Here is a 9870-nt window from a genome sequence, read left to right on the forward strand (position 1 = left end):
AGTTGAATCAGACCTAAATTTATTCCGATACAATTATATATATTTATATTTACGTAATTCTATAATTTTTTTTTGTTAAATTTTTTAAATATATATTGAAATTGAATATATTATATTATATTATATTATATTTTTGCTTAAGATATATTATCAAATTTATTAAAATATTTTATTTTTTATTTTAGAAAAAATTATATTAGATAATGATTATTAATTAAAGATTTATTTGAAACCAATATTTTAATTATATAATCCTCATGTTCTTTAACCTAAATTGTCTGAACCGATTTGATTGTGATTTCGGGTATCGGATCTTCCGAAATTTTCACAATCGATCCCTTCCCCCTTCTTCAACTGCACAGCTTCTTCTCAGGTATGCTTCAGTCGGGTGTTTGATCGGATAACTTCAGTTTCCGGCAAACAGAGGATCAATTTGGAGTCTCCGACTCGAGTGAAACTGAAACAGGACCCAACTTTTTATGGGTGAGGCCAATAAGTCCACCTCCACTGCCGAGGAGGACTTGCTTCTCAAGAGCTTCTTCGCAGAAGTCAGCGAAGTCGAGAGAGATAACGAAGTTATCAGGTCTCCTTCTCTCCCTTTTTCTGTTTTCTTTTTATCCCCCAAGCATCGTTTGTCTGTCTTGTATTTGGGGTGTATGCTATTAATTTCAGAGTTAAACAGCATTAGGGTTTGTTGGGTTTTGGCAATGTTTTTAGTTCTTTACCTAAAAGTGGACGAATCTGATATTGTAAGCGAATTGTTTGGCTATGCTTAGCTTGATGATTAAAATGAACACACTTGGTTAAAACGATGATTTTGTTTCTGAATTTGTAGTCTTTTGATTGTATTTTCGATGTTCTTTTTGCCTCGTGGGAATTGAGAATCTGGATTAGTATGGCTATGGGATGCTTTGTGAACGTTTAGATTGTATTGATATATTTTCCACCGGAAGATTTTGATTGTATGGAATCTCTTTGAAGCGTGAACTTTAGATAGTTAATAGTGGGTGATGAGAACTCAACTTTGTTCCATAGAGTGGTGTCTTTTGAAAGAATAAACTTCATTGCAGAAGTTTCTTAAGTGGATGGATGAAACTTTTATATCTTCTGATGATGAGGTTCTGAGAAGAAATTTGTGGATATCTTTAAGAAGTTCATGGTGCCTTTCTTGAGATCCAATCTCATATTGTAGGAAAAAGATTATGGCACAACTTTTTATTTAAGAGGAAGCTGAGAAAGTGAGTGAAGAGTGAAAACATAGGATCATATAAAGTTCTTTCCCCAGATGGACCTGTGATAGAACTTAGTGAAAAGGGTGAAACATACGCCCCAGATAATATTATCAATAGAAATTTCATTTGAGCAGCTTCTTTTTTATTAGAAACAATTTTCATTGATGTGTGGAACTTACAAAAAGGATGGATAATCCATGAAGGTTACAAAAAGCTTTCCCAATTGGTCATCACAGAAGCATAAGCGTATGAAGCAAAGAGATTAGTTATTTTACACCAAGAAATAGTATAATAGATGACAAGACCAGAGTACACTTCAAGGATTACTCTTTTTCCAAAAAAGGAACTCATTGGTTTCTTTCTTTTGAGAGAACCCAAAAGAAGGACTGAGTGATGTTTAACCATAACAAAGCCTTGGCATTCATGAAAGGATGCCCCAACAAAACAATGATGAGAAGATCCTTCACGTCCCTAGGAATAGCCAAATACCATCCAAAGGAATCACAAGTTTTTGTCCGAACTTTTGTGCAAATGAACACTGAATAAGGATATGGTTCGGGATTCATCATCAGCCTTACACAAACAACACCATACAGGTGATAAAGCCAAGTAGGGTATACACCTTTGAAGGACATCTTTGGTGTTGATGATATCTCTGTGCCAAATTTCCCATGGGAATTTTTTTTTTCTTTGGTATCCTTCCATATGCCAAAGATGTCTCCATAAGGCAAGTGGTATCTCCCATATCTAAAATAAATGGTTTTGTAGAGATGTGACCATTAGAATTAGAGGCCATCTCTAAGTATCCTCGAGTTGTGTGATTATAATCGGGTCAAGGTCAAGGTTGAGTTCTGCCCACTTTAAAGCCTCTACATCTTTCAAGTTCCTCCAAAGTCTAAGGACCCAAAAACTATTGGTGATGTTCCGAACTTCTTTAACCGTGGCCTTTTTATAGAGAGAAACCTTGGGGGTAAGTGAGAAGCCAAGGGGAAGCTAGTCACCCAAGGATTGGTCTAGAGAAGTATATTGATTCTATCACCAACTTAGTGGCCAATGCAATTGGTAATAAGGCTTTGTTGTTTTACAATGTTTTTCCAAGTACCTTTGACAACATAGCCCAATTTAAGTAAGTCAACCCGTACTTTTCTCTTTAAGTTCCTCCACATAGCATTTTTTTTTCTTGGTTGTATCGTGATTATCATTTTGCAAGAAATGCTTTGTTTTTGTCCAACATGGAATGTAGTCCAAGGCCTTTTTGGACAAGTGGATAGAGAATATTACTCCATCTAACAAGATGATGCCCATATGCATTTTATTCTCCTTTCCATTGGAAATTTCTAAAATTTCTTGGGCTACCCTAAATTCTAAATCGGCTGATAAGTGGCTCCCATCAATATTGAGTGGAAAGGCTATCAAATTGCCACTTTTCAAGTATACCTGTGTAACTTCTATTATCTTTTTCCTTACCCTCAACAATGGTCTCTTGGAATGTCAAAGGCTTGGGAGACTGGCAAAAGTGAGCCCGGCTCACCTCCTCAACTGCAATCCCACTATGATCATTATTCAAGAAACATAATTGAATTTTGTTGATCATTGGGTTGTTAAATTCGTTTGGAGTGCTAAACATATTGATTGGACATCTTTGGATGCCTCCAGAACATCGGGGGGATCTTAATGATGTGGAATGACCCAACTCTGACCATCTTCGAATGCCAAAGGTCTTTAACCCTAACCACACATATTACTATAGTAGACGGTTACAGTTTTTGGACAACAAGGATCTATGCCCCTGCAGATACCAAGAAAGACCCATATTCTGGTAGGAATTGCAAGACCTAACTTGCCTCTGCAGAGAGAACTGGCTTTTGCCTGGCGACTTCAATATCTCCATGTGGGCACATGAAAAATCTAGGTGAAAAGTCATTAGAGGCATGAGACATTTAAATAACTTCATAAGAGAAGCCGAACTCATTGACCCCCATAGCAATGGCCTTTATAGTTGGTCAAACAACAAATTCTCATCTACTTTGACACTCATTGGCAGATTTATGGCTACCAACGGTCTCCTAAAAAATTCATTAACGTCGGTGCCTTTCCATGGGTTGCTTTAATTGGGCCCCATACCCTTTCATTTTGAGAATATGTGTCTAGACCGCACTAAATGTTTTTGCCAATTGTAGAATACTAGCGGAAAAACATGCCTAATCGTGAAAGGTCGGGACATGGATTTATTAACGAACTCAAAAGACTAAAAGAAGTCATCGAGAAATGGAATAAGGAGGTTTTCAGTTGTATTTTCACCCAAAAAAAGAAAAAAAAAAAGAAGAAGAAAAAAGACAACACCTTACATAAATTGCTAGACTTGATCAAATGGAGGAAACCAGCTCTATCATATTAGTTCAACACATGCATAAAAAGCTCATGAAAGCTGAGCTTATCTCGTTGGCAACAAAGAAAGAGAAATCTTGGTGACAAAAATGTAAAAATCGATTGGTTCAAGGGAGGACGACATAAACTTTAGATTCTTCCATCGCATCATGGCCTTAAAAAAACGAAAGAGTACCGTCATGGAAATTCTATCGGCATAAGGTAGAAGTTTAGTTAACCAAGATGGAATTGCTAAGAGTTTGCCCTTTTACACATCTTTATAAACAAAGGACAATGCCCCTATTGAATTTTCCCACGATCTTGATTTGATCCTAGTTGATCAACAATGGGAGGTTGCTTTCACCAAAGAAGAGGTAGGGAAGGCAATAAAGCTCTTGGGCTCTGAAGAAAACTCCGGGACCGGATGGTTTTACCTCAAAGTTTTAAAAGAGGTGTTGAAACATTATGAGGCAGATATCATGAGAGTGTTCCAAGACTTTTTCTTAATGGAATAATCAATGGAAACATAAATGAAACGTACGTATGTTTGATTTCAAGGAAAATGGATGCTCATGTTGTTGTTGACTTTTTGCCCCATAAGTCTTACAACCGAACTATACGAAATTATAGCAAGGGTGCTATCAGAACTCCTCAAAAGGGTTATCCTCTTGACGATTACTAAGCAAACAACATTTGTAGTGCGACATCAGATCCTTGATAAATCCCTCATGGCAAATGTCTAATAAGCAAATGGAAAAAAAGGAAACAAATAAGTGTAGTCATCAAACTTGACTTGGAAAAAGCCTTCGACATGGTCAATTGGACTTTCCTCGAACATTCTTGTAGCAAAAGGTTTTGGCGCAAAATGGTGAGGGTGGATAAAAGGTTGCATCTCATTCACAAACTTCTCCATCATCATTAATGGAAGACCAAGAGGAAAAATCTACGCTACTTGGGTTCTTTGACAAGCGGATCCACCATCTCTTTTTCTTTTCATAATGGTAATGGATTGCCTTAGTTACTTACTCACCAAGGCTAAATACGAAGGGCAGATAAAGGACTTTCAAGTTGGAAACAAAGGCTTAGGTATATATCACCTTTTTTTGCAGATGACACAATCCACTTCTCTGATGTGACAGATGTCTCCTCCATAAAAAATATGTATGAGATGGTAAAATTCTTCAAAAGATTCTGAAGACAAAACATCAACCTTCAGAAAATAAAGATTATTGGCATGAACATTACAACCAAAAATATCAAAGACTTTGCTGGCAAATATGGTTGTAAGAAAGGCGAATGGCTAAGTATGCACGTGGGATTACCCTTAAATGGAAACTCCAAATCCTTCTCTTTCTAAAAGACCATTATTAAATAAATAGAAAGAAGGTTATCATCATGGTCATCATGTTACACTTTCTAAGGTAGAAGGCTCAAAGCCACGCTGTCCAACATTCCCAGTTACTACATGTCTCTATCCGAAATGCCTTAGAAAGTGGCTATGAAAATATAAAGATTATGAAGAAACTATTTGTGGAGTAGAGTGGCTATGACCCACACCCTGTCGGATAGAATACCGTAAACTACAATCTAGGTTTGTCACATGTAAGACAGAATTTAGTAGTAAATTGTGGATAACTCTAAATAAGCCTGTCTTCAATACCTTGGAGTAAGCTATCTGCAATCTGTGGAGTAAGCTATCTGCAATCTGTTTTCGGCTCCTTTTGTTTGGACCTTTTTTTTATGCCTTTATATTCTTTCCTTTTTTTTTACAAAATCTTTGTTTCTTACACAATAGGAAAAAATAATAATAATAATAATTAAGGCCTCATTGGGTTTGTTTCTTTCAACCTTTATTTTCTTAATGACCCGGTTTCTCATTGGCAAAAGGATGATTAAAAAAAAAACCCTTTTGGCAATGTTTAACTCATTAGTGAAAGTCCACTTGGTTTTGTGAAACTCAGGTATACTTTATGTTGGACCTGCCTCCTTAACATCTCTCTGCTACTTTTCAAAGTGGGACAAGAAAACATGGAGAATAAGATAGAAACTAAAATTTTGAGAGAGGTTGAAGTATTATCATGCATTTGGACACATACAAGGGAAATGTAGAAATCTAACATGGAAATGGGAAATTTTTGTGGGACCCAATATCATAACGATTAACCATAAAAACTTGCTCATTGGGAGATTGGAGAGAAATATAATTTGAAGGTAGGAGAAGGTATAGTAGGAAGTTTGGGATTGATGTTGCAATGTCTCTACTTGATGACAATTGAATTTTCTTACAACCTTTTTTTGTTTATTTAATTTATTTTCTTTTAAAATCTGATCCACAATTAAAAAGCATTTTTTTTAAAACTAATCTTCTTCGCCCCAGTGTTCAACCAGGGTACCTCGTTTATCCTCTTGTGCATGATCCTGTTGATAATAATACAATATTGATCATCTTATTTCATGTACTGTTTTCAAAGATGATGTTAAGTTTTTTTTCATCTTTTGTAACTGTTGGGACTTACCTCTTTAGGATCTTGTCCTGCTTCAAATTGAATCCATTCGAGTATCTGAAGTTACCATTTGATGCGTCCCCAGAAGAGGTGAAAAGGCAATATCGTAAGGTAATTGTGCTCAGCATGAAATCTGGTCTAGTTTCGTCCCAAGCTATACTGCTTATGTATTTTAGAGTTCATTTAATTCACTTAAAAATATCTAATCATTTGTAGTTATCATTGCTGGTTCACCCTGATAAGTGTAAGCATCCACAAGCAAAAGAAGCATTTGGAGGTATGTTGATTTATGATATCAATTTTGTTCAGTTTAATGTTTTGCATTCAAGGTTATTTAGATATTATTTAACTGTTTATGCATGTAATATCCAACTAAAATTACTTTGTTGGTGCTGATCAGCATTGGCAAAAGCCCAGAAGCTATTACTTGATGAGCAAGAAAGGGATTATATTCTTAGCCAAGTCAATGCAGCAAAAGGCAAGTGAACTAATGCTTTTAGTGAGATACCAAAAATAATGGGACTACACATACTGGAGATGAGAGAGAAAACTAAATTTTTGCCTACCCATATCTCTATATCTCTCCATTGCGTTGCATTTTAGTTGACAGTTTCTTGATTGCTTTCCACATAGTAGGTACATCTGATCAAGTGATATTTACGCATGCCACCATATGATTTAGGGGAATTGATATTTACGCATGCCACCATATGATTTAGGGGAATTGATATTTACGCATATTTAGATTGCACTATCCGTTGTGCCTGTAGTAGACTGACTTGATCCTGGTTTAAGTATCATAATCCCGAACTGTCGTCTGGAAGAACAAATAAAACCTATAACTATTCTACATAGAAAAATTTAACCTTCACAAAATGTAGGCTTTTATTTATTTATTTATTTTTTGTGAAATGAATTTGGTTAATAAATGAAATACAGGAAAGGCCGAAGCCTACCAAATCCAAGGAATCACATAAACATCATAAAATGCATTCCTGATTGCTTTTTTTTTTATCCCGACGTCATGGAAACTAATAATTTATATCTTCAATTTTAGTGACTAACAAAGCTACGGCTGAAGAGTTTAATTTGGTTCTACAGTAATATTTTTCTGAAACAGTGAACTTATTTTATGTCTTAGTGTAAGTTCACTAATTTAAAAGACCTTGGTTTTGGTCTTACCTCGGTCCTCCTGCCTAGTGTCTGGCTTAGCAACCTTGTCCATATTTGGTGCAGTAAGATCCGCGTCCATTTGTGCTTACATATCAAAACTTGGTGAAATGTGAGATAAGAAGTTGGCCTGAAATGCATGTAGAGTCTAGGTTCTCCTAATTACAAGGTACATTTACGTGGCCTCAGTCCTCAAATTTCTGGATAGGCTGAGTTTCATTGCCTGTGGATGTTTTTTCTTCAGTTATGTTACTTGTTTTTGCCCTTTTCTTTTCTGGAGCTCTATGGAGTTGGGAAAAATTTTCACTTGTACTTATTTTGAACTTCAGAAGAACTCCTAGCAAAGAGGAAGAAGCAGTTAAAGAAAGATACAGCTTCTAAAATAAAGTCATTGGTCGAAGAGGTGAGCTGAATTCCCTTTTCTTTTCACATTTCATTGTTACTTTATGTTCTACTTGCAATATCAATGGAATCCATTTATGGCTCAAATCTAGAGTTGGTTTGTGAGACTGCTACCATTTAATTTGTGTGAATTAACAGAGCTCACTCCCTTATCATGTTGTGAATGAAAAGTTCTGTGAAAAAGTTGAGCCACGTATGTAGTAGACATTTGTGAGAGTTCTAAATTAATATAAAGCTAAGTTACGATAAAGGTCAAGTAATTAATAGGCGTCTATAACTAAGATGTTACGTTTATTTACAATAATATTACATCTAACATGTAAAATTCATCCTCAAACTGGCCTAATTTGTTACAACAGTAACCTAATCATCCTCTATGTAATGGCTTTGTGAGAAATCTTCCAATTGCTCTTTGTTCTTTATTGACAATGCATTTAGCTTGCTGACGAAATACTGAAATTGAATCAATATAAAGGTAACTTGATTGTGACACTGCAAATTGATTGAACCGTTGGAATTATGATACTATGAGTTGACGTATTCACATGATTTATGTATAGTATTTGTCATAGTTTTGTAATTTGATGCCTGTGACCTCTTATGCCTGTTGATTTGGCACAGGGAAAATACGACCAACAGTATGAGAGTACAGAAGAATTCAAGCAAGAGCTAAAATTGAAGGTTCGAGAAATTTTAACAGAACAAGAATGGAGGAGGAGAAAGATGCAGATGAGGGTATGCAGGACGCTCAGATAATTTGATATTCCTCTGGATTTCTTTTAATTTCGTATATTTGGGAAGGATTATTCATTGTCTATATTGCTTTTATTGCATTTAGATTTCTGAGGAAGAAGGCAGATTGAAAAAAGATGAAGAAGAAACAAAAGAAATGTGGAAGAAAAAACGTGAGCATGAGGAGCAGTGGGAAGGAACAAGAGAACAGAGGGTTAGTATTTAACTTTTCTATATTCATAAACACAATAGATCTAGTTTTGCTATTCTTTTGGTTCTGTAAGACTGTAGAATGAGTAATTTTGCCTGTTGGTATGCCATTGGAGGCAAGAGAAGACGACCATTCAGAATTCTCAGATATAGGGAAATTCCTGCCAATGATAGAGTACGACGTATAAGCTCAGACCCTTATGTGAGGTTACATGCGCTAGCCTCCCTGCACGTGCCGCTGTCTGCCTCACTACTCTATTTTCTTTGACGGGAAAAAGTTTATGCTTTGTTCTTCCAGTTTTCTGGCTCTATTATCTGGTTTAACACCTTCAAATTTTCTGGTTTACTGATGAGTGCTTAACATAACGTCATAACATGAATACTTGATGTTCAACTTGGAGCTAGAACATGGAGTTCTGAACCTCTGATTCTTTACCAAATTCTGTACGGAACAAATGGTTTAATTTGCACTTTTGCCTTTCCCTTCTTCATCAGGTTTCAAGCTGGAGAGATTTTATGAAGGGTGGAAAAAAGGTGAGATGGTATACTCAGGTTGCGTTGAAGTGATGAATGCATGCGACTAAAATGGCCCAAATTTGAAATTTTTGTTTGTGTTACAGGCTAAGAAAGGGGAAACTCGACCGCCAAAGCTGAAGACCGAGGACCCCAACAAATCATATGTCCAGCGGCCAGTAAAGCGAGGTTAAATGAATGAACTGCAACGGAGCTCCGGCGAATACTCCGGCGAGTAGTAGGGGAGATTGTGGATGTAGGCTGGCAGTATCAAATCTTATTACTCGCCTGTAAGCTACATAGTTAGAATGCAAATCTTATCTATATAAACATCAAAGCTGTAAAATCTTATTACTAAAATTAAAAGGATTGTTTTAATTATAGTTCCATGTAGCGACCCGACCTATTTGAATAGTAGAATGATGGCTACTCGAAAGTAAATGAAAAAACGAGTTTAAAAGTCTCTTTGAGCGTCCTAGAAATTTACATAATTCAAGAGAAGTTCACTTAGAAAGTCTCTTTGAGTTTGTTTGTATCCTTTCTAGGAGAACATCATAGGATGGTAGTTGTAGGGGTATAGCGGAGCCAACAAAATGATAGTAAGTTTGATTTGTTAGACTGAGATCTGTCAAAGGTAAGGTCTTTAGCTTGAGAGTAAGTTTCAATAAAAGAGTCCTGGCCAATTTCTTATTACAACGTTCTCGACTATAGAATTCGGCCTAAGAGGTCAACCCGATGGC

General features: G+C 36.1%; 1 protein-coding gene across 1 annotated transcript; it reads left to right on the forward strand.

Annotated features, from left to right (window-relative positions):
• Positions 1–261: 261 nt before the first annotated feature.
• Positions 262–9517, forward strand: LOC111784083 (dnaJ homolog subfamily C member 8-like). The gene is made up of 9 exons (XM_023664913.1): positions 262–583; positions 6124–6214; positions 6320–6380; positions 6504–6581; positions 7603–7676; positions 8297–8410; positions 8514–8621; positions 9113–9151; positions 9238–9517. Exons 1-9 carry the CDS (start codon positions 480–482, stop codon positions 9322–9324), a joined length of 756 nt encoding a protein of 251 aa, XP_023520681.1. The 5' UTR covers positions 262–479; the 3' UTR covers positions 9325–9517.
• The last annotated feature ends 353 nt before the right edge of the window (positions 9518–9870 follow it).

The sequence above is a fragment of the Cucurbita pepo genome, unplaced genomic scaffold (genome assembly GCF_002806865.2).
Source record: "Cucurbita pepo subsp. pepo cultivar mu-cu-16 unplaced genomic scaffold, ASM280686v2 Cp4.1_scaffold000150, whole genome shotgun sequence".
Classification (NCBI taxonomy): Eukaryota; Viridiplantae; Streptophyta; class Magnoliopsida; order Cucurbitales; family Cucurbitaceae; genus Cucurbita; species Cucurbita pepo.

Coding starts and splice junctions, on each gene's coding strand:
- LOC111784083 (XM_023664913.1), top strand. CDS start 480: ATGGGTGAGGCCAATAAGTCCACCTCCACTGCCGAGGAGGACTTGCTT. Junction 6,381..6,503: donor AGCAAAAGAAGCATTTGGAG/GTATGTTGATTT, acceptor GGTGCTGATCAG/CATTGGCAAAAGCCCAGAAG. Junction 7,677..8,296: donor TAAAGTCATTGGTCGAAGAG/GTGAGCTGAATT, acceptor GATTTGGCACAG/GGAAAATACGACCAACAGTA.